The 25500-nt window shown below is 38.5% G+C and overlaps 1 protein-coding gene across 8 annotated transcripts in view; it reads right to left on the bottom strand.

The window, feature by feature from the left end:
- Positions 1–25500, bottom strand: part of Pkhd1 (PKHD1 ciliary IPT domain containing fibrocystin/polyductin) — a 458548-nt gene that overhangs the window by 304007 nt on the left and 129041 nt on the right. For all 8 annotated transcript variants that reach the window (XM_019208499.1, XM_010631095.1, XM_019208501.1 and 5 more), the window contains one exon: positions 15159–15315. In XM_019208499.1, coding sequence (XP_019064044.1) covers positions 15159–15315 — 157 coding nt within the window. The remainder of the gene's footprint in view (positions 1–15158; positions 15316–25500) is intronic.

The raw sequence follows: 25500 nt of genomic DNA, 5'->3' as shown, positions 1-25500 counted from the left end.
ATAATGCTCATAGGGTACTGCTCTAGGGTCTGAAACCTAATGGAGATACTGCAGTGGTACCTGTTGCTATCACACTTAACATCTACAGTTACCCCAGCATCACCACGATCTGCTCACTTGCTACACTGACCCCATCATGACACTTCTGCCAAGCTACAGGCTTAATAACACTCTGCTTACCAGACTACCAAAACCCACTGGAAATTTCAACTTTAATTTTCCCTTCCATTGTCATTGCTCCTAGAAATGCAGTGATAAAGTGAATCCCACTGTGAACAAGAAGAAAGAAATATGACATGTGCTGCAGTCCACATATTTACGCTAACAAGAACTCTTTAACACACTGACATGTGGCATTGACATCCTAACTTACCATGCCCATCTAGTGGACCATGGGTTTGGATGGCATTCCAACTCTGAGACACTTGAGGTCTATATCTATAAGGGTGCCACAAGATGTGCATTAAATATAAACAGAGACAAGAGCCTTATGCTTTCCCAACACCAACTGTGCTACAGTGAACTTAGAATTCTACCTGAGAAAGATATATACATGGTCAAAAATTCAAATAAGACAACAGGGAAAACTAGAGAGCTAGCCGTGGTTAGGCACTTATTATGTGCCTAATCTGTAGGTACTGTTTGAAATGACTCTGGAACCCAGCCTGAGATGTAAGCACCCCATTCTATATTTCATAGAGCAGAATGAGGGCACAAAGCAGCTCATACTTCTTCCTGAGCAGGAGAGGCAGAGCCAAGCCTTGGAAGCCAGGCAACCTGACAGAAAAGCTCATATTTTATCCATTTCCACAAACCGTTCCTGGTAGCTTTTTCATTAATTAGGGTTGTTTTCATAGTTACATTTAAGGAAAAACATGTGTTAACCTTATAAGTTTGCCTATGGCTTGTTTATGTATGGTTTATTTTAATTTTGTTAATGGAGATATACCTTGCCTCATTCCAGAAAGGATTTGAAGCAGATTACAAGGATTAGTGGATAAAAATATAAACCTTAGTTTTGCCCTCTGTGCCATTAAGCAAAGTATTAAATACGCTGAGACAAACTGGTAGAAATTTGGACACATCATTACTGACAGGAGCAAATAGTGGTGATGATGAAGGAAGAGGAGTTTGGCCCATGGAAAATGAATGATTTGTGTTGTCAAGGGTGCTATAAACAGGACTGATTAATATGGTCATCATTAACCCCTGCTAACATGCATCCCGTCTTCACTCTATCAGTGGAAAACATTCATACGTCCAGGTACTTTAAAAGAGGATAATGAGGAATTCTGCAATTTTTGCCTAAAATAATTTAAAGTGATAAGCAAAGTAAAAGCTTCGTGTGAAAGAATATAGAACTAGTTCATCTATCTCTGTGCAAAGGTCTCAAGATTTCAATCCTCACACCTTATTATCTTGGAATAAATACACGTGGGCTGCTTCACAGGACAGTTACTTGAATACATGAGGACAATTGAAGGACTTTCTTTCTCCACTTTAAAGAGCTTGGCCCCATTTCTGAAAGCTAAAATAAAGAGCAGCGCTGAAATCAGCCTTGGGCTCTGACCCTCAAATTGCTTGTTAGGAGTTTCATGAAAGCTGACTATGTCCCACAAGTGACCTTGGGTAATTTTATAAAAATCAATCAACCATCATTATTGTTACTTCCCCTCTAAAATAAATAAATGAACATAACTTTTTACATGTAATCACTTCTTTCCATTAAACATCTCTTTTATTTCTTTTCAAGGGAAGCAAAAGAGACTTTTAGCAGCTAGCTAATGTTTGCAAAGTACATCAAAACCTACTTTTGGCTAACCCTCCAATTAACCATCCTGTGTAATGACCACAAAATAATTTGTTGTGTTTTTTTAAGAAAACAAACACAGACTTCTAACTGCCTTTCCTTTACAGAAAAAATATAGAGTATATTTTACCATATAATATTACTCTTCAAAAGATCTGGCTACCCCTGCTGTGTTCAACTCCTTCATCCTACTCTTTTGAATCCTCCCTAGTCAATCCTTACCCAGACTTTTCCACCAAAACAGTTCAGGATGGAGTCACAAATGACAACCATGTTGATTAATACATGTTCCTGTGTGGCCATTGCTCACTATTTTCCTGAAATCTCTTCACCTCACTTGCTCAGCACTCGATCTTCTTGGGTTGTCTTCCACCTTCCAAGTATCCCTTTCTCAGTTATCTTTGAGATTTCTCTGATCACCCCTACTAGCAGCACTTTGTGTGTCTGTAGACATGACCCTCTGGCCACTTTTTTATCCTTATGCACACTGCCTGCCTCAAGATTTTTAAATAACATTGTATCTAATTGCTGATGAATCCTAAATGTGTATCTTCAAGCTTGACCTCTGGCCTCAGCTTGAGATTCATATGCCAACTTCATGTTCAACACCTCTGCTTGGATGTCTATGAGCTTCTGATCAAATCTTAAACTCCTCCTCTTGCCACACAGATATTCTTGTAGTCCTTCCCACCTCCATGAATGGTTAATTCCATCCTTCTAGTTGTTCAGTCTGAAATCAGTTAGAGTCAGCTTTCACTCTCACCCTACAACCAATTCATTAGAACATTTTATGCATTCTACCTTCAAAATGTCTCCATCATCCAACCACTGTTCACAACCTCCATGTATACATTGGCGTTTAAATTATTCTCTTCTCAGCCCTGGATTATGTAACAGCCTCTTAACTCAGTCCTCCCCCGCCCCGCTTTTTTTTGCCCTCATCTGACCTCAGGGTCAGCTCTCAAAACAGCACCAAATGCTGTTGGCTTTCCTTTTCAAATAAACTGTATCATCTCTCTGCTCAAAACCCTCCAGTGGCCGCCATGATGTTCAGAGTGAAAGTCTGCCAGATCCTTCAGGGTTGGTCTCTGCTCAGGCTTCTTCTACTCTCCTCATTGCTCCCAACACTCCCACCATGCTGACATGCCTTACTGCCCCTACCTTACAGCTTTTGAACTCACTGTGCAAATCCTCCCAGCCACCCCACCCCAACATGTGTTCCTACCCTCCTCTCATTGCATCTTGTTCTGTGGTACCAAGGATATTTAATCAAACTACAGTTACTACTATTTCCCTCATAAAAGAAAACTCTATCAGAGCAAGATTTTGATCTATGTTTTTCACAGTGATTATTCATGGGGCTAGAACAGTGCCTGACACATGGGATATGTGATAAGTGATCACTAAGTATTTGTCAAGTAAATAGGAGATGAAACTATGGAAGTAAATGAGTTCTCGAAAAGAGGACAGATAGATTGAGAACAGAAGGGAAGTAAGAGAGGAACAACATCACTAAATATCCATATCTAAAGACTAGAGTAAAAAGAAGTAGTAAGATTATTGAGGGTGTTAAATGAGTTGGAAGAAGTCTCAGCTGGTTCTAGGGGAAGATTTAAGAGTTGGGAAGATGGTAATGATGTCATGTTTAGGAAGATGAAGGCCTCAGAACCAGTGTACAGGAGGCCAAGGAGTGAATGTTGGGTGATAAGTGAATCCAGGAAGACTGATTCACTCTGTAAGCAGAGGGAAAATGACAGGTTGAACACGACCTAGGCAGGTATCTGAGGACAACAGCTGATTCATCTGTATCACCAAACTAGATAATGTGTTTACTCAAAGCATCGACTACCTAAATTTTGAGATGTAAACTATCCGATTTACTTACCTATATTGACTAACCTTCATTCAGCTTTTTTTCCCTTCAAATTTTCAGCAGCCTGTATCTCATTACTTTTCAAATGTAAATAGTCAAGTCAATAGTCTGGAGCCTGTGGAATTGTCTGCCCATGGAAAACTGTAGATGACCGTCCATTCAGAATGGACAGATGGTGCCCTGTCTCAATGCAGAGAGCTCACTGAGTGGTCCCGGCAGAGTTGGGGCACACGGCCACCCGTACTCCGATGAGGTGCTTTGGGGGTGGGAGCTGGACAGCGGAAGAGGAGAGGGGATGCATGTTTAGTGAAGGCAGCCACAGCCTGCAGCCCACATTCTGACGGGGATGCAAACAGTTTCCTTTGTTGGCAAGATCCGGATTAGACTTGTGCCTGATTCACTGGAGCACAGCCTCAGAAGCCTTCGAGGTGGGCTTGTCCCCGGCCACAGAGGCGGAAAATCAATTTGGCTGGCAAACGAGAGCCCCCAAGAGCTCAGTCCACGCTCCATAATCCTATCCACTAGCAGTTCAGGAAATAGATGCCTGAGCCCTCACATATTCATGGGGGGTGTGTGGCATAAATCAGGCTTTAAGGATTGGGGGCAGAGAGAATGGACGCTCTGCCTGGCTACTAATTAATCAAGCACAGTCCACCTAACCCCAGCAACCTGGGACAGAGCTATGCGCACAGGCCGGCCAAGGCTGCTGCTGCTGTGTTTCCCATTTCTTTTTCATTTCAATTAAAATAGATATTGGGTGAAAATTTTCCCCTTTAGCTGATGCTGCTTATGCATCCCCCTGTTCTTCCTTTAATTAAAAACATGCTTATTGCAATACTTGCCAGAATCACTTTAACGGTATTTTAATTGTAATGTCTCTGCCTGATTAAAAAAAGAAAATATGAACTAGAAAGTGTTTGCAAAAATGTTCTCAGGATGCAGGAAAAGAATCATACACCTCCCCAGAATGGAAGCCACACACTAAGTCCCTAATTAGCCTGTACTGCATCCCAATGGGGAGCATGAAGAAGAAAATATATATACATATATATATATGGGCACTGACTCAGAGCCACAAACAATAGCAGCTTGGAAAAACAGTCTACATCAGCTCAGATTTCCTTGGCAGGAGAGAGAACTGCATCAAACTGAAAATGCCATGCTCGAGATTAGCCCATTCCACACAGCCAGCCTAGTTTCCACTGTTCTTTGCAAGGGGTCACATAGCCTTTGGGAAAAGAGCAGCTGGGCCAGGTTAATTGCCTTCCAGTTCTGACAATCCTGCAGGGTTCTTTTTATTGTTTTAGGCTGTTCTCAGATTTGAGCACATATCAGAATCACCTGGAAATCTTACACCACAGCTGAAGGGGCAGGGGAGGCTCAGCCAAAGAGTTGGTTTGTTCTGGGGCTCAGAAATGTGTCTTACATACAAGTTCCCAGCTTACACTATTTGCGCTCGTGTCCTACCATAGATAGGTAAATTAAGTGATTATGCTATGGACTCAGTGTCGATAGTCTTGTGATGTTTGCCGTCATCTACACAGTTAAGAAGCACAAGCCTGCAATTATGGATTAATTCCCTTAGTCATTCCTCCAACATTTACTGTTGTTGTACTGTCCTTCTGCCAGTAGCTGAAGTAAAAATGTTAAAAAACAAAACAAAACAAAAACAGTTTTTATTCTAAATGGCCATAGTGATGTGGAATTTTGTTCCAGGTAAAGGGAAATACCCTAGTTTTAGTGAAGCGGCCTACTTTACAGACAACTGAGAGAGCAGATGAAGGTTACAAGTCAGAGCATTCCTTTTTTTTTTACAAAATATAAAACTCACTAAGTCAATCTGGTAACAGAACTAACTCTATACTAATTGAAAAATATAGACGTTTGTGGAAGAAAAGTTATGTAGAAATACTTTTTAAAAACTCATAAGTGTACCTGTCATTACAGCTCTTAATAATTATTGAACTAAACCTCAATTTTCTTTCTATACCCCAAAAATCTTTACATTCTTTTACCGACGGAGCTTCTTGCACCTAAGTGCTCAAGGCCTTCGGCTCTTCCATGGTTTTCAAAAATGCCAGTTAAGATTTCAGAAAGAAAACTATTTCTAAAATGAAACAAAAAAGTCCAAAAAAAACCCCTGTTTTCTCCAATATCTGCATTAAGCAGATAAAAATCTCCCTAGCTACCAAATTCATTCAAATAATACTCTTCCTTCTCTTTAGCAATGTTCCCAGCCTACAAATGGATAGACTTCTCTGAGCAGACTATTTTTTGGAAGGTATCAAATATAATTATTTTCTGAATACTGTAAACACAATTTGGCCATAACATAATAGCATTAGATATTTCTTATGGTAATTTCTTAAAACGGAGGATATCTCCTCCCTTTACCTGACCCCAGGAATATTATACGTGACATGAGAAACAATAGTAATGAAATGCTCGATCTCCAATATATTTTCATCTGCACAAGAATCCCAGATTTCTAGCTCCATTCCCAGTCTGGCTAAATACAATCTAGGGACCATTAATCAGCAAATGAGACAGGTAAGGAGAGACCAAGTCCTGAAAGACTCTGTAAGCCATATTAAGTTTAGACTTGAAATTAAGGGCTAATGGAAAGCCAATGAAGGGTTTAAGTAAGGAAGTTTGAAACATTTATCTTTTATTACTGAAAATATTATAGCTTCTGTGCTAGGAAGAGACTGGTCCCCTTTGGTAGCATTTTTCATATTATAATATACAAGTTGTCAAGACATAAAACTGTAAATTGTTAAATATCTATCTGTCTGTCTGTCTGCCTATCTATTGAAAGCATGTCCTTTCTCACAGCAATGGCTTATCTTTCATTTAAGGCTAATCAAGTGTGTCTGGGACTGTTCTCTGGAGGTAAATAATGTAAGACATTGTCTGGTTGAGGAAAATAAGGGGTTTCAAAGCCAAGTGTCCCCCACATTAAAAAGCATTTGTCTCTGATCTCCTGATATACAAAGAGGAAATGAGATTGGTCCCTGTCTGGACTAACCCACTAACATTTGAGGGTACCAGGAAGGTCTTTGATTATATAGAAATTCACAACTAACATTAATTTGCCTCTTTAGGTCCGAAATTCATTCATTGGTTTAGTAATTTAATAATTACTCAACTATTACATGCCTGGGACATGATGGCACTGACCATATAAAGGTAAGCAGAAACAGACCTGGCTCCTACTTTCTTAAACTTACAGCCTTGATCTCTATAAGTTTCTCCAAAGGAAGAGGGAAGGAAAAGACATATTGATATTATATTTGTGAAGAACTGAATATAAAAGTAAATTAAGTTCTTAGCCAATTAAAATTCTATCAGTGATCCACTTAATTTTGGATAGAGGCAAAACCTCTTCCCAGCAAGAGAGTCCTGACACATACAGCAACACAAGGTAAAGGAGCTAAAAATAGATTTCAAAATTTCCAACTCCTCTTCTGGCCCTCCTCCACATGACTACACACAGAAACAATCTTACCATTCATTAGGGGCTTCTCCAAGCCACTTTATTACTATGACGGGAAGGGGAGCATCATCATTTTCATTTTGTATTTTGATTCAGAGAGGAAAGGGCTTGCCCAAAGCCAAATGAGAGTCTGTGACTTCCTCAAATTTGAACTCAAGCTCCAGTGTGCTTACCAATATGCCACAAAGTCAACCTTGTATTATCTGTTGGGAATAATTCCATCCCGTGCCTTGAGGGTAATTGCGTTTCAACTAAGAAAAGAGAGAATTAATACTTTACCTCCTTCTGAAGATGAATTGTTTTAAACTTACTAGTTTGCAACAATTTTTACAAAACTTTTCATATTGACCAAGATATTCAACAAACACAGAAATATTAATGCAGAATATTGCATTTTTATCAAAACTCTTGCCTGTCTTCTGATGGATGTTTTTCTGTAGGCTGAGGCATCTGTTAAGTGACTCGCACAGGTCTGATGACAGAGAGGCACAAGATACCTCAGGAAAGCCCTTTTGCATAGTGTTCCTAGATAACTGCTTTGTAAAGTGTTACCTGAGGCACACCTCCACTGAATCTGAGGCTAGTTCAGTGGTAACTGGGGATAGCAGTGTACATAATCCCTGGGATAGAGAAGACCGCCTAGTATAGCACTTGGCGCCTCACTGTGCAGTCGTCATACCCTTCCAAAGCTTGAAGAAACTCAACAGTGAACCTGACAGTTTGCCAAGAAAAGATGTTTCATCTCAATAAATCAAGAATGTGCATTTACATGCTATAGAAACCTCAGGTATAACAGACTCAGAAAGATCCAAGTGTCCTTAAAAGTGAACTAAAGAAAGAATGTAGAGAAAACAAGACCACTTTCCAAACTGCAGAAGCAAATCATGCTGCCACGAAGTCAACAAAAAAAATGGAGGCAAACTAACAAAAAGGTTCTGCTGCTTCTACCTGGGTATCCCATCCCTCTCTCGCAATGGAAAGAAGAACATTTAAATATGCATTCTGAAGATAATATGGGCGAAAGCAACCCAATCTCTTTATTACTCAGCTAATTCTTTCAGTAATCCAGTTTGTTTTATGTATAGAAACAGCCACTATCTGTAAATAAAATTATAAGTTAGGCCTGGTATTCAGGTGTCTCTTCTGCTATCTCTGTTAATGCAAAAGAAACAATAAATATTTCCCGAGTCCTTACTCTGAACTCATTTAATAGTCAAAACTCCCATATGAGATGGTCCACACATTGTAATACTGCCACACAAAACAAACAATTCATGCTAGCTACTTTTTAATTGTTGCTGTCATTATAATCAGGCATTTCCAAGTGAGGAAAAAACCAAAGGTATTCAGTCACCATTTCCCCAAGGTCGCAGAGAGGGTATGTGCTGAAGCCTAAATTCACAGTTGGTTCTTTCTGGCTCAAAAGTCTGCCAAGCATTAACTACCTTGGTATACACCAGTAGACCAAGAAATAGAAAATCACATTAAAGGGAACCATTGCACTATTAAACAGCAGTAGAGACTGGAAACAAATTTCTGCTCAAGCATTTTAAAGCAATGGCACTGTGAGTGGTAAGAAACTACAAAATGTCTCCTTTTCATTGTTTATATTTAAGTATACAACATGCTTTTATATATATAATATATATCATATATATTATATGTAGTGATGACAATGGTCAAGGAAATTAACATATCTATCAACTCAGTTTCCATATGTCGTATGTATATATGTATAGGGGAAGGGGAAGAGAGAAATAGGATGGAGAGAAGAGAGAGAGATATATTTATAATCTAAAAGTTCAAGGCCAGTGGACAGTTCTTCCTCCCCTAACTGACACTTTACTACACTTTATCTATAAGTCACTTTATGTTAAGTTACTTGACTACCAAATTAGAAAAAGACTCATTGCTTCATTCAGGAAATATAAATGCTTCCTCACTATGAACTGTAGCCCAAGATCCTTGCCTGGGATGCATAATGCTCTGACAGGAGGGGTAACATTCCTTCTTTGTTACTATGGCTCATCATAATTACTTGAAATAAAAATAATAAGTTTCAATTCAGGAATGCCTTTGGCTATTGGGCATTTTAACATAAAAGAACAAAAAATACAATTGACAAAATCAAGGCAATATGCCTATTTCTACCCCAGCTTATTAGTATTAAATGATTAATTCTCTTCTGTATTTACAGTACCCCTAAGATATTTCTTAAAGAGAGGGAGAGAAGGAGGAAATACATAAAGATAATAAATAGATCAATTTTGGGTCTCTCTCTAATTAAAGTAAAAAAATATATAGCTAAATCATATCATGATGACAAAAATATCTAGCATTTGTCTATAAAGTTCAAGAATTGGTATAAATGGCATCATAAATAATGGTGGAAAACTTTATTTTTGGTCCTATTTCCAAACCCCCATAAAGAAATGTACAATCCTCTCCACAATATAACTCACATGTGTAAGAAACAATGTCAGCTCTATTTTAAAGTTGGAAATATGAGTCAGGCACAGAGAGTTCAACACTCTTGAGGGCTCACAAGTACAAGTTTTAGTTTCCTCGATTTCAGAGCCTAGTTCTCTACATAAACAGAAAATAATATACAGAATATATTTTTCATAAAGCAGTTCCAAATGTACTTCCTAGGTGACCTAGTTTCAGTTTTATTTAGCATTAATCCTTTCAAAGTCCATCTACTTCCTGTATTCTGTGCAACATAAAAATAGCCAAGAAAGAACTTTCATCATAATACTTTTTATTTTGTGGGTTTAAGTCTTTTGAAGAAATTATTTTTGGACCTGAAATTTGTCATGCTTTAATCTCAGCCTCTGTGTGTGTGTGTGTGTGTGTGTATTTGCATATATATGCAAAGAAAATTCCACTCTGCTATTTTTCTGATCTGATGAATGGATATGAAAAAGACAGGCAGTAACAGACATCCAGAGAGTGAATTACTATTGGTGATGATGATGATAATGATTCAATCTCATATTTTAATAGTGCTTTCACACATATTATAGACCATAAATATTAGAGGTTGAGAGTTATACTGTATCAACCACATATTTGAGAGTTGGAATTCTTCATCATAAAAGCATTCTTCAAATGACTTTTAGAAACAGAAAAATAACTTAGCAATAGGTTTCATGTTCCTAAGAAATCATAATGATATGTATAGTCATACAAGTATGTCAAGTGTATCTTTACATATTGTGTAGGAATAGATATGAACATGTACATGTTTGCTAGTCTATGCATGTATATACCTATGAGATACACGCATGAGTATACACGTGTGTGGCATGGGTATATGTACGTGGAGAGGTATGTGTCATTGAGAACAACAAAGTATGGCTAAAGTAAATTAATTGGGAAAACAATATTTAAAAGAGCAAGGATTTTTAAAATATATGTATTGTTTCATCTGGTAGCTGACCTCTTTCTGAACCATTTACTTTTCCTTTCACTCAATAATCAACATATAATTTTGACCTCTCCCTCATCATATGCCTGGCACTATTCTAGATCCTGAAGAGAAAATAGTACATAAATTGATGAGTTCTTTTCCTCCCTGAGCTTATTTTAGTAGAGGAGGCAATAAAAAATATTTATAATATGCCATGTGGTCATGAGAACTGTGAAGTAAAGTAAAATAAAAGAGCATAATGGGGAGTGGTTGTAATTTTTGAAGATAGGACCAGCAAGCCCTCTCTGATAAATTCATACTTTGTCAATAGTAAAATAGAATCAGGGAGTCAACCACATAAATCTGAAGGGCAAATATATCCGGCAAAGGACATTATACACAAAGGTCCTGAGGCAGGCATATTTGTATAAAAACTGAAACAGAGGGAATAAATAAGTAAGGCACACATGTAAATACTGACTTGCTTATCTGGTGTGAGAAACTGAAGGTGTAAATAAGTATCAAAAGGTATAACAGATAATGTAAAATAGGAAGAACAGGTCCAAAGGGGAAGAGGAAGTGGGAGGGAGGGGTAGAGAAAAGGAAAGAAGGGAATGGAATTAATATGAGAAAATGGAAAAAGGGAAACAAAGTCTTTGTAAATAGGGAAGGGTGGAGGGGTTGAAGGGAGGGCAGAAGAATGGGGGAAAAAATAAGAACAGATGACATAAAGGTACAAATTTCCAATGATGAAAGTCATTGTGTTGTATACTAAATGTACCGATAAAATTAATTTAAAAAGTGGGAACCACCCCAAATCCCCTGAAAATATATACATAAAAAAGAATACAAGGTTAAAGAAGGAATTGGAGGTTAAATAACAGAACTTTGAAATTTGTTCCTCATGAAATCAGAAGCTATTAGAGGATTTTTAAGAGAGTAACAAAATCTGACCTATTTTCAAAGGACGTAGAGTACAAAGTGTTATAATTAAGTTATACCATATGGTACAAAAGCCAAATAACAATGACTTAAACACATGAAGTCTTGTTTTTTTCCAAAAAAAAAAAAAATGCAATTTGAAGTGGTCAGCTAACATGGCAACTCCAGAGTCATCAGACTCCTGGATTCCCCACTCTTCTTTTTTATTCTTCACAAGCAACTTCATGCTGTGAAATGTGGCTGAAAACTTCGCTGCCACATTTACATACAAGAAAAAGGGAAAGCAGCAGGAGCAGGAGGGGGGAGAGGAGAAAGAGAAGGAGGAGGGCGAGAGGGGAGGAGGAGGGAGAGGAGGAACAGGAGGAACAGGAGGAGGAGAAGGAGGAGGGGAAGAGGAGGAAGAACCAAATATGCTTCCTACTGGGTCAGCTATACTTTAGAGAATTTCTTTAATATCCTATACAACATTCCTTTTATATTTCATTGATTGGCTTTTAGCTGTAAGACTATGTCTGGCTACACAGCAGGCCAGACAATGTAACATTTAAAATGAGTACATTAATGTAACTGTACTGTATCCCTAAAATGTACCAATAAACTCAATTAAAGCTGAAAAAATAATAAAATAAAATGAGTACATTGCTACAGCAAATAAAAAGGGTTCTACTTATGGGGAGGACAAAGAACTGGAAACACTGAAACCAGTTTAGAAGCAATTTGTAAAAGTCGAAGCCAAATTATAAGGGTTAAGCCTAGATTGATACTGACGGAGGTGTTGATATATGGAACTTATGTTAAAGTGCCAGCCAGCAGGAGTCATTGATGGGATGGTCACAGGATGTGAATAAAAGAAAAAAGCACACAATGCCTCTGGTGTCGCTGACCTGAGCCACTGGACACAGTCTTAATAACTGAAAGGGGTAGCTCCCTAAACTTTAATTCTGTGTGAACACTGATGTCTATGTGATCAAAACATGCCTAAGATACAAATGAATGTCTCTTCATCCTCTCTGTGATCCACCTCTAACCCTACATCCTTGACATCTTGATTACTCCAGTCTATATTCTGCCTCACTGCTGCATCCCCTATTTTAGAACTATAAATCATATGTCTTTGCTTACTTCCTAATGATGTTTTACATGCGTCATTTTACATATTACTGACATTAAGCGTCATCCCTCATTTTTTCTTTTAATGGTATCAGGAATCAAACTCAGAACCTTGTACTTGTGAGGCAGATGGTGGAACCACTAAATCCCCGGCCCCTCCTCATTTTTTTCTTGTATTTCAGAGTTCCTATGCTATTTAATAAGAATTCTCAAATTATCTGATCTGTGTCATTTCTCTGTTCTCATTATTTCTGGAAGCTGTAACCCATATCTGCATGACAAAAGTCTCAGCGTTCCTATGTCTATGTGTACAGAATCTCTGCTTCTCTTCGTATTCCTACTCCTCCCACTCATCCTCCTCCCTGGGAGAAAGAGTAGCTCCTGAAGACGACTGATTCTCCTCCCCACAGGATGAAGGTTGATCTTTCCAAACACAGCTCACTTTTTCTAAATAAAATGACAGTAAAATATTATCTAATCCAGGGATATTAAGAACCACCACTACTGAAGTTAATGTATTTGAGTCTTTCAGATCTTAAAATTTCTAACAGTGAAAAGCTTCCTGTATACATCACCCTGCCTTTCTGCCTCCAATGCCTCTTCTCTGTCTTTGTTATTTTGTTCTATCAACTCCATTCCTTGACTGAATGCAATTGAAGTAATATTACATCCCGAGACTATTTAGCCTAAGATTTTGAGCTGGGAAATTTCTCCAAAATGGTTGTAGCAATATAAAGTCAAGAGCTTTGTACACCCCAAGGTACCCCAGCCCCCAGCAAAACTTAACTCCTATGGGACAGCACAGGTTAGACTTGACAAGAGAATCTTTTCCTGAGATGAGGCCTTGTGTACATAATTTTCCTGTGTCATCGCAAGCCCTTATGTAGTTGACAGCTGTCAATAGATCAACATCTCTCATAGCTACTAGCCGCACACACACACACACACACACACACACACACACACCCCACATCACACTTACAGGGCAGGAGTCCAAGCTGACAGACAAATTTCCTCCTAAAGATTGCTAATTCACTTACTGTACTAAAAATGTCTCAATGCTAGAGAAAAAAATTTCCTAAAATATAGAATGACAAAATACTACATCCAAAAATGTTGATTTCATCTTTAAGAGACAGGTATTAAAATTGCATGAGTTTATTCTCTTCAAGATGTCTTGTTTTGTAGCCATGTCTTTAACAAAAACAAATGTTTGTGTTAGCTGTGTGAGGTATGGTCAAAAAACATGGTGAATGTTCAAATTTTTTAAAATTGTTATAGTAAATGACACATTGCTATTACTCTCGCTCAAAACATTCCCCCTGGCTTAGAACATATTTATCATGACATTCTTGCCACTTCTTGAATCAGTTCTGGAAGTCCTCTTTCATGAGTGACTTTAGTTGTGCTGTAGAGGCTGCCTCCATCTTCTGAACCAATTCAAAGCATTTACTTTCCATGGTTATTTTGACTTGAGGAAGTGGCAGAAGTTGTACCACACCAGGTCTAGTGAATAAGTTGGATGAGGACACAGTTTAGTGATTTTAGGAGCCTGCCTTTGTACTACACAGCACTAGGCAGCAGTATTCACCAGATTTCTGATCACACCTCATAAAGACACTCACAAAAGAAGTCTTTCCAAGCAGCTTCAGAAAGTGGCAAGAACAAGGAGATGAGTGTGTTTAAAAGTGACAGGAAATATTTTAAGGGGGATTAATGCCCATGTGTCTTTTATTGTATCAGTTTTTTAAATTTAAATGGTCACCTTATATTTCTAGTACATCTCATTTATAGTAAAGGATGCTTTTAATCTTGAGTCTTAGAGACATTCATAATCATATCTCCCAAATATTCATTTGTCACTGCACAAAAGTACCTTGATATCTATTCCTTATTATTAGCCCCTGAAGTAAGAGATCGTTTTTATTCTCGTTTAACAGATTAGGAAACCCACAGACAGAGAGGTGAAATAATTGACTTAGTCATTTGACCATGTGGTGAAAGAGTTGAAATTTGAATTCCCAAGTCTCCTCCAACTTCCTAGGCCCTAGAGCTATATGGCCAGTTTTATAATAAGGGAGGCTATTTATATGACCAAGAAGTCAAAACCACAACAGGGCAAAAGCAAGAAGACATCGTGTTCTTGGCAGGGAGTTTCAAAGCCAGTAGCATTAGCCGATTTCAGGCATTTTTCTGTATTGTGGGAGCTCTCTTGGATAAGCACGACTACAAAGGGTTTGAGTAGAGAAGTGTACTCTAGTTTTTAAGAAGTATATCCCTTGAGAACACTGTTAGCTTTCTTGATTTCTAAAAATTAAAATAATCAAGTTCTGTGCTTATAAGAGCCAAAAGGATGGCCTTTACTTCAAACCTTCTGCCCACTTCTTTTTCCTTGCAAAATCTGGTCTTAGAATACATTGTCAACCAAACGCTGGAATTTATCCGAAACATTCCCCTCCTTTCTGCTTCCTACAAGTCATAGAATTGTACAGATGGGACCTTCAACTTCACTGACCTTTAACATGCAATAAATTGAGGATGCTGGTATTCGTGTCGAGCAGTAGCAGCTGGCCCTTCTCCACTGTGACATTGTCGCCATCTTGTGGCTGTCTGTTAGGAAACCAGCTGTGTGTCCTGGACCATCTCAAGCAAAACTTCAGGGAAAAGTTGCCCTGGAAAAGAGATTTTTTTTTTTTTTTAAGTATAATATGGATAACCAATCAAAATAGAATCTTTTCAAATAAATTAAAATAATTTAAATATTTCCAATGTTTTGATAAAATTGTCCACCCTCTTCTTCATACAATTAATGCAAAGAAGAGAAAATACGGAATAGGTAAAGTTGTCCAGCCCCATTAATTTACTCTTCTTTAAAAATTTTCAGCACAGGCTCGCATTCTACCCAACAGATGGAGTTGATTCCACTTTTTATAGACATGTGTTGCATCTTGGACAAAAAGTCATAAATAGCCTGGAATAGGAAGAACTAAAATGTTCTGCTTGATGGGTAGCATTTTGCTTTGCACAATTAGTATCATTTTTCACTGGTCTTACTGCCAAGTGTCCCTGTTTTGTAGGAACATTCGTCTGCCCAGTGTTCAGACCTATCCCCCATTCGGCACTTGGTGATATCACGGCCTTTCCTCTGTGCGTGGTGCGTTGGTACTGAGCACAGCTTATGCACAGGTGGCAAGAGAACAGCCTGCAATTTATACTGAGGGGCAGGGAGCAGAGCTGAGAGAAGAGCCAAGGGGAGGTGGCAGCCCTGCCGGCCCAGCTTTCCTTTCTCTTCTCAGGATTCTGGCTTTCCTGTTAGCTCATGGCCACTCGAAAGTCACGTGTCTCTCCAAACAGGTACATAAAAATCCACAGACAGGGAGGGGAGGAGGGGGTGAAGGGAGGGCAGGAACAAGGGGAAAAAATGAGAACCAAGACCTGTCATGTAAAGGTACAAGATCCCAGCAATGAATGTAACTGTACTGTATACCTAGAATGTACCAATAAACTCAATAAAAGAAAAAAAAACACAGACAGCAGAATTGAACTAATGCAAGGGGCTAAAAACATGCCTAAATGTCTTGTGAAATTATGGAGCTACGTTTATGATAAATTTAATAAAATCTGAATGGAGAAGGCAATTCCCTCAAGGAAAAAACTCAGCATTTGTCTGCATCTTGCCACATCATCTACATCCTACTCAGATTACAACCAAATGGGAAGCATGAGATCCTGCACAATGAAGTGTTTCGAAGACCCTCTTGTGACATGTTGAGGGCAGAGAGGAGATCCTTGAGCAGGAAAGACATATCTGTAATGCCAACAACTACACCTGGCGTAGAATTGTGCCCTGCAGTATTTCTGAGAAAATAGAAAATTGTGTTGCCAGAAGAGTCAGTATATTTTCCGGAAGAGGGCATTGACCCCTAGGTCAATCGTTCTGAATTATGGCCCAATTCAATCACCAAATCTTTGGCATGGCAGGAAGCACGGTCTTCCTATTTTCTACATCTATAAAGGAGCAACAAAAGTCTCACTTATCCCAATAGGAGACAGAAAGGCAGAAGACATAGTGAAAACCAGTTTTAGAAGAACAGAAAAAAGAATGAGTTGTACATAAGCATCATTGCAAGTCTTATGACACACTCCCCACAATGCCTATCCTAGACAAGGAAAATTGGAGGGAAGGTTAACTCTCCTGCTGATTTCACTATACAGCTAGTTATAGAGAGATAAAATAACTTTTATAAGGATATATATTATATATTCTTATAATACTTTAATTCAGGAAAATAGCATGGTAGGAAGATGAAAAAGATCAAGACAGTAAAGTTAATTGCAAAAAAGACTGAGCCAGAATATCTCTCTTGTCAGTTCAAGGTCCCCAGTGCAAAGACATTTGAAAAAGCTTAGATTTCCAGGCCAGAGACCAGTTCTAGTAAAGTGCTATTTGTTTTAAAGGTGATTCAGGTAGTGTTTCTCAGCACAGAACTTATAAAACACAGATCCCCTCAGTGTCACTGTAAAGCTAGGAAATCAAAAGCTCAGGAGGTGGGGCCAAGAGATCTATGGTTTTAGTCATCTCCTCAGATAACAAGTCTATTTCAGGGACCCAAGTCAAGGCAAGAGCTAGAAAGGAGGGGAGAGAGAAACACCTCAAGAAGCAAGCAATATGTTTCCCTCAAGCCAACACATGAAGTTCAGAGTCTTTAGTTAGGGTCACTCACTAGCTAGCAAGTGAGCAGAGTGGACTTGAATGGACTGTAAAAACTACAAAGCCGTCAGCAGTATAACTCTTCCTGAAACATTAACCTAGCAATCAGATCCACAGCCCAGCCACAGAACCATGAAAAAAACCCAAGCTTGTGACACATCAAAAAGGTAAAGAACAGCTAAACATAATTAGGTACTTGCGGGAGTCGACGGAAAACTATTTAATGGTGTCTTCCATTAATTTGAGAACATTATAAAATTGTTACAGTTAGCACTGGTATCTGTTATTGACCTCTGAGTGAGCTCCAAAGACTTTCTGCCTTTCTCTGATGCACCTGTGTGTGCCATTAGCTACCTTTCATGTGATATGACATTTTGGCCCGGACCTGTCAGCCTTCAAAAATCTCTATACTCAGACCTACCCCCAGTGGATGGGAAGATCAAATATTGTCATCTCCATGCTAAAGCTCAGTAAGCCAAGCCTCAAAGTGTTTCAGTGATGGAGAGGGAGAGGAGTCATGCAAGGCAGATCTTCGTCTGAAATCTTCCGCTTACTGGGTCCTCTATTGGAAGTCCCTGCCCCCAAATATCAGTATGACACTCCATTACTTCACCCATGTCTCCGCTGAAGTGTCCTCTCCTCCCTGTATTTTATTTTTTGAAACAGCACATTAACTCATTATCTCTCCCCTACTAATGTTTCATTCTGGTATTGTGTAAGATAATCCTTGTGTATTTATCATGTATTGAGTTTACCCAAATGAAGCGAGGACTTTGCTTTGATTACAGCTGTGCTCCCACACCCCTAAAAAATGTCTCAATATAAATTGTTCAGATAATTTATTAAATTAATACTCTATCAGATAATCCCATGCATACTTTTGTAGATATTACACACACACACACACACACACACACTTTCTGATACAATAAGTGAACAAATAGATTTTAAGGTCTAAAATACTTAAAAATTCTGCTTTCCCTGCATCTTCTCCACTGAGGTTACTCTATACCATTTCACATTCCTTTTTCTATTTTCAAGCTCTCTTTAAACATAAACCAAATGATAGAAAGAGCTAAACTAGAACCTGTGACTCAGATCCAGTGTCCCTAGGAAATGTCGCATTGATTTGATTTTCAATCTTGTGGCCAATTTCAAGTAAATGCAAATGTTAATCATTCAGTTTCAAGAGATATAAACTCCTTTGTGCTCAAATGCTTCCCTGGCTGCATTAAAGACATCGTGAGGAAAAGTGTTTATTGATGATTCATGCTTTTGTTTTAAAAAGTGACTAAATATACAAAGGTCAGAAATTAATGTAGCCTCAACTACTTAACAGCTATCCAGAAAAATAAAGGAACGCTGTACCTGTATGACTGCACGATGTTATTATCCATGATCATAAGCTTGCTGCCATAAGGATTCTAGCTCCTCTGAATTGTCAGAGGTAGAGGTATAATTTCTACATAGGACCCCAAGACCAGTGCCCCATGGACAAGTGGAGATGACTCCCCTTTCAATATCTTCATCCTCCAGTGCATCTTTTGATCTAATCACACAAAAAGAACATTTACAGCATTTAGAAAAGAGCTCTTATCAATATATTCTTAAAATATATTTGAGAACCTCTCTGTTGAGACACTTTTGATCGAGGTAACACCTGTATCATAAACCGAGCTCATAGGTCAATGTGAGTTTCACTTCCACCTAATACAGGTTCTTTCTCCTGTAATTCCCAGGATGGTCAGTCATTAGCTCTGGTTTGAGGTATACAAATCAGTCATTTCTATTCTGCAGATGAAGCAAATCATTTCCTTACAAGCTCAGGAGAGCAGATACAGAAATAGAGAAAAAAGAACAGTCCAGAATATCCCCTCATCTTTACTTCAAAACATACAGCCCCAAATAAAGCAAAAGAATGGGAAAAAAGCAAAACTTCCCTGCCTCTGCTAGGAAGCTTATGCAATTTGTTTTCTTCTTACAGCATGTCAGCATTTCTCTGAACTTCAGGGAATGTGCAGTGTCTGCAAAACTTACTTGTCACCTTAAATGTGTTTGCAACACCACCAGAGTTATCTTGAAAGAAGTCATTGATTAGCAAGTTGGAACATCAGGCAAAGCAAAGACCTACTTGCAAGTGTGTGTGTGTGCATGTGTGTGTGCACTGAGCTGAGCCAGTGCAGGGGAGGGGCTGAGGGAATCTCTCTAGTCACAGTGTCTCCTGGCTGACAAAGACAAGGAAGAACACTTCTGACACCTTACCAGAATGCCTTCTTGCTCAGTACGCAAGTCTTGGAAATAGAAAAAGACAAATCCCTGTGACCAACATTTTCTTCACCTTCTTAGCTGCCTTTATTTCCTCCAAAGCCTCTGTTACCATCTAAAATATTATTCATACTCAGCCAATCCCTAACAGACTGTGAAGATTCACAACAGCTCCTTGGCTTTCTGTTGAATCACACTACTTACAGTATGGACTGGCCTAAAACACGCATCCTAAAATTATTTTTGGCAAAATGATTGGTCCACTCTTCTTTAGATTTATGGTAACTAAACCAAACTTTAAAATACTTTAATAATGACAATAATTTAATATGAAGCTTGTTTTTTACTTTTATCCAGTGCTCCTCTATATAAAACTGTTTCTAATTCTTATGAAGCTAAATTTATTACCTTTTCTTTTGTGACATAATTCATTATTTTACTGTGAAATAAATACCACTTTTATTTTCTTGATTTTCTTAGTTTTTTATATATACATATTATTACTACTAACTTGAAATTTATATTACTGGGAAATTCTACATTTTTCTTTGTTTTTATTCTTATTTATTACCTCTAAATGGTTAAATGATTTTCATAGCATTTATTAGATAACACTTACTATACCAAGTAATAGTTTTGGCTCTTTTAAGAGTTGCATCATAATATTGAGTAATGTTAACCTTGTTGGTCAATTAAAATTACAAACACTTCGTATAGCAGCTAATACAAAGGCAATTTTCCCAGAAAAAATGTGATTTCATTCTTGCTTTTGAAGTTCTTATACTATCATTTAGAAAAAGACAAATAATCAGATAATTAAAGTGTAAATGATTCAGTAATGAAGACATAGCCAAGGTGCTATGGGCTTCTGAACATGAGATGGCATTGGAGGGCCCTGGAAGTCTGCCTTACAGGTGAAATCCAATGCATGAACCACCTTTTCTTTTCTAATCTGGACACCACAGATACATTAGCCCAGGCTGATATTTTTCAGTTGATTATGAAATAAAACATATGTACTATAAAAAAGTTAACCATGTCCAAATTCAGCATTACCAGTAGAAACCCTGATCTATAATCTAATAGCTCTTGAATAGGAAAAAAAGGATAAATTATTTTACATAATTTATTCTTGTTGAGCTTACACCAACATTCAGTGATCACTTTCTTTTCTTAATGTTTACAACCCTTCACAGTAAGAAAATAACAGCAGAAAGTCAGCCCACACTGCCTTGCAATCAACTAGTCAAAGAAATGTCAGAAGTACCTTTTGCCACAGATTTGTGCCTAGTTCCATGCTACCCTGTCTTCCTAGAAAACTGGGTTACATGTTATCTTATCTCTTGGTTCTACACACTTTCCAACTTCTGTGATTTCTCAGAGATCCCTGATTCCATCTCAGTGCTTCATATATGTAATTATGAGCACTCTTTGGGGATTCAGAGGACTATCACAGTGACTAAACAGAAAAAAATGTACAGAAGCTTTACCTTCTCCTACACTTGAATCTTCAGTCTCCTCTAACAGCATGTCTTCTGAATTTAAAGTCTGAAGATCATTCTACTTGCTGAAGAAAATAATAATGAATAACAGCTACTGTTTATCAATCACCTCTAATACCCCAACCAGAGTGACACACATTTGACTTACAGGATCCCTAATCCTCATACCTAAAAAAAAATATAGGTACTCCTCCAGCCACTTAAATTTAATTTTAAAAAATTGATAATAGTGGCTAAGATTTTTTGAAGGTACCTAATAAGCACTGTCTTACTTATAATCATATACCCTTTCAGGCTTTTTGCCGAGGACAAAGAACAGATGAATTCCTGCTCACTACAAATATTTATTGAGCACAAATTGTACTTCAGGCACTAGTTTAAGCACAAAACAAAATGAGTCTTTGGGTTTAGGGAGTTTGTATCTTAAGAAGATCACAAATATATAAAGTAAGTTTTGGGCTCTAAGAAAAAAAAAAGACAAGGGAAGTGAATCAGAAATGCTAGGATGGGTGGAACTGTGTGATTCTGAGAGATTGGTCAGCATCTCTGAGATGAGGGATCAGAGCAGGAAAGTGCAGTACAGGTCAGAGGCCATGGGGGATGACCCTGAGGAAGGAGTGTGAGGGGTACCGAAACTGCTGCCAGAAGAACAGGAGGAATGCTGCACACAGACCTCATGGATATCAAGTTCTTCCTATGCCATAGAACAAATAATTTGGTGAAACATTAAATACTATATAGCAGTGCACAAGCCAGTCCACAGTACAAACCAGTATTTTGATACTGGCACATGGCCTCAACAACCATTTATGAATTGTGTACTTACTATGTCTACTGTCAGTTCATGACATAATATGTCCCATCAAGCCTAAAGTTTATTACCTAGTACTTTGTGGAAAGTGGGGGCCACTGTTGTATTCAGATTCATGCTAACAGTATAATATCAGTGATCTGCTCAATATAGTATATAATACTCCAACAATAATGAAATGAATTCAAAATAGAACTTTCTGTAACTAGAAATAAAAACTTATAGTGACTGTATTAGTCACCTTCCTGTTGCTAAGACAAAGCACCTGAGACCCAAAACTTAAAGGAGGAAAGGTTTGAGTCCACGGTCATCCGTCTCCAAGGCAGAAAGGGCATGGCAAAGGATCAGCCAGAAAGTAAACAGAAAAGGAAGGAGGGGCTGGGGATTTGCCTCAGTGGTTCAGGCACCTTCCTCACAAGCACATGGACCCGAGTGTGATCATCGGTACCAAAAAAAAAAAGAAGGAGCCAGATACAAGAATGTACACTTCCAGGTCATGCTCCTCATGACCACTCCTCTAATCAGTGCCATTTTCTAATAGTACATTCAATTATGAACTCAAGAATGGGTTAATCCACTGATGATTACAGTGGCCCATGATCCCATCACCTTTCAAAGACACCACATCTAAATACATGAAACTTTGGGGGGATATTTTAGATCTAAACTATAACAGCTACCTAAAAGTTACAGCTAAGCAAAATATCTTAGTAAAGAATACTGGAAGGTACTGGAAATTGGCTCATTTCTTCTCATTTTCCAATAAACAATAAGCCAGGTCTCAGAAGGCCACATAAAAGCAATTGGAAGTGTGCGCCAGTATGTGTATGTGAAAGTGTGTATGCATGCCACCCACACACACGTGTGTGCCCATGTATACACATATGCACAGAGTCAAGTCAAAAGACTGACAGATACATGCTAGCCTTTTTCACAGAGCCGACACACTGCCATTTAACCAGCGAGCATGCAGCACATGTTTCTGCTTCCAGTCACTAGTAAGAGACAAGGTTAACATTTTAAGTGATGGACTACAACATGTTATTTCCCCATGCAATGGACCCATGACTGCACCGCCTCGGAAAACACTTAATTTCAGTGATTGAATACACAGGAGCGCATTTTCCCTGCTATGAACATTTGACAGCTTCTCAGTTTTATACACTGGGGGAACCTTTATTTTTCCTCCTTTTCTTTTTTTTTTTTCCTCCTCCCTTTTATACCTGAAGGGAAGCAAAATGAATATATCTCAGCAGAGCAAAAGGAGAAGAAATCCAGAGAGTGAAAACTAACCATCAGTGTATTTTACCATAGAAATATTCACAGCCATCTGCTCTAATTACTGCTAATGTTTGGGCTACTATCTTCATACAATAGAAATAATGATCTCCTCAAGGGCAAAAGAAAGAAAATTTAACAGAAACAACAAAAGTTGATTACATTTACCTCCCAGACTAAAGAAGTGTCAAGCTAGTTTGTCATGAACGGTCTGTTTGGACAGTGGGTAGACCTCTGATTAGTCCAAACAAATTCAGTCCCTTTGTGGCTCCTCCTTTTTCTTCTCTTCTCACCCGTTTGGAGGAGTTATGCCCACAGCTCACAGAGGGCAAGGAGCTGACTGAATGGATACATTTCTGGATATAAGATTATTTCACAATAATTCCTAATACTTGGATCAGAACAACACAAGGTTGAGTCTTCTGCCTGTCTTCTTGCTGGCATCATGTACGTCTTAGCTTTGAAAACATTGAACACAAGCCTGAGTACTCTCCTAAGGTTATGTCACAAAGAGAGCCCCTCACCCACCACCGCCACCCCACCATGCTCAGGACTGAACACTTGAAAGAATGAATGCTAGATCCAATTTAGACTCAGTAGAAACAGAAATGATCCAGAATAAGTCTCTTAGACCTAAGTGAGATGTATGAAGTCTAAGGGGACATGGAATACACCCCTGCAAAGCCAGCAGATGAAGCCTGACTTTCACAAAGGCTGTGACCTTCTCAAATCCCTAAACATACTACCTGTGTTAAGTAGAATTCTGAGAAGCCCCCAGGACCCCTACCCCCCAGTATATACAACTTGCACAATTCTCTCCCCTTTAGTAGGAAAAGAGCCTGTGAATATGAGGGGAAATCATTCTTATGATTAGGTTATGTTTATAGCAGTAGGGAAAGAATTTTGCAGATGTAATTCAATCAACGCATCAGTTGACTTTGAGCTAATAAAAAAGGAAATGGACTCACATAATCCAGTGAGTTCTTAAAAGAGAGACTCTTCCAATTATATTGAAGGGGGAAACTGCCATGTGGCTAGGACTCAGCAGATTTTAGGAGTTGAAAGTGGCACCTGGCCAATAGCCAGCTATAAAAAGAGGACCTCACTCCTATGGATTCAGGGAGCTGACTTTTGTGGACAGTCTGGGTTTGAAGGATGTCCTTGAGCTCCAGATGAGAGGGTAGCTGGGCTGACATATTGAGTTCAGTCTTATGAGACCCAGCTACTCAGTACCCAGATTTCTGACTCACAGAACTGTGATATAATAAATAGGTGTTATGTCTTGTTAAAGTTTAGGTGTCACCTCCAAAGCCTCCTGTGATCATAAGTTTGGCTTTCTCAGAGGTGGCTAAATATACTGTGTGATTAACCATGGTGCAATGCTATAATTAAGGGTGGGTGATTACTAAATCAATGCACTGATTGGTTTGGCACCACCCTAATCCTGGGAGACTGGGTACAATATGAGGGATAGAAAGACCTTCTCTTGCTTTACTACCTTCTGGCCACCATGAACTATTTCTCCTCTGCAATGCCTCTCTGCCATGCCTCCCTGCCAGCTGACTGCACCAAAACCTCTACAAACTGGGAGCCAAATAAACTTTTCCACTCTTAACTTTAGACATTATTTTGTCTCAGCAATGAAAAAAAATAACTAAGACAATAGGCATTACATTGCCTAAATGTGGTTTTTTATTAAGTGGCAATAGCAGCTAATATGTCACCATATTGACCTTCTTTGGAGAGCAAACTTTCACAGAGAATATGTCTGGTGTTTTTTCCTTCCTCACTGAAAGTACTACTCACAAGAATAGAAAAAGATTATGTTGGGATGAAGGGCAGAAGGCCAGATTGTTCTTCTCTCACTACACAAATGACTCTCCTCACCCCAGAACATAAAACATAAAATTTTGAATTCATGATGCCAAGCAGCGTAAATTAAGACCTGATACAGACCTTTCATGTGCTCAGGGAAAGTTATGACTACTAAAAATATGCCACAAATTCCAAAAGGACTTCTATGCCATCACAACTTCTCTAAATGCTGAAGAAATGAAAAATTTTCCTGATCCTGACCACAGACATGACATGTATCCTTGGGGGAGAAAGTGAGGATTTCAGAAAATCTATATTGTGACTTTATTTCTGAAAATGACACTTGGATATAACTGGCATTAATAGTATTATTCTTTTACAAGCATTGCTTCCTGAGGAGAGAAGAGGATTTGACTTTTTATTCCCACTTAAAAATGGAAGGAAGGAAGGAGGGAAGGAAGGAAGGGAGGGAGGG

This window comes from Fukomys damarensis, unplaced genomic scaffold (genome assembly GCF_012274545.1).
Source record: "Fukomys damarensis isolate Sample0158 unplaced genomic scaffold, DMR_v1.0_HiC HiC_scaffold_14, whole genome shotgun sequence".
Lineage (NCBI taxonomy): Eukaryota > Metazoa > Chordata > Mammalia > Rodentia > Bathyergidae > Fukomys > Fukomys damarensis.
This window is presented reverse-complemented; position numbering and strand designations above follow the sequence as displayed.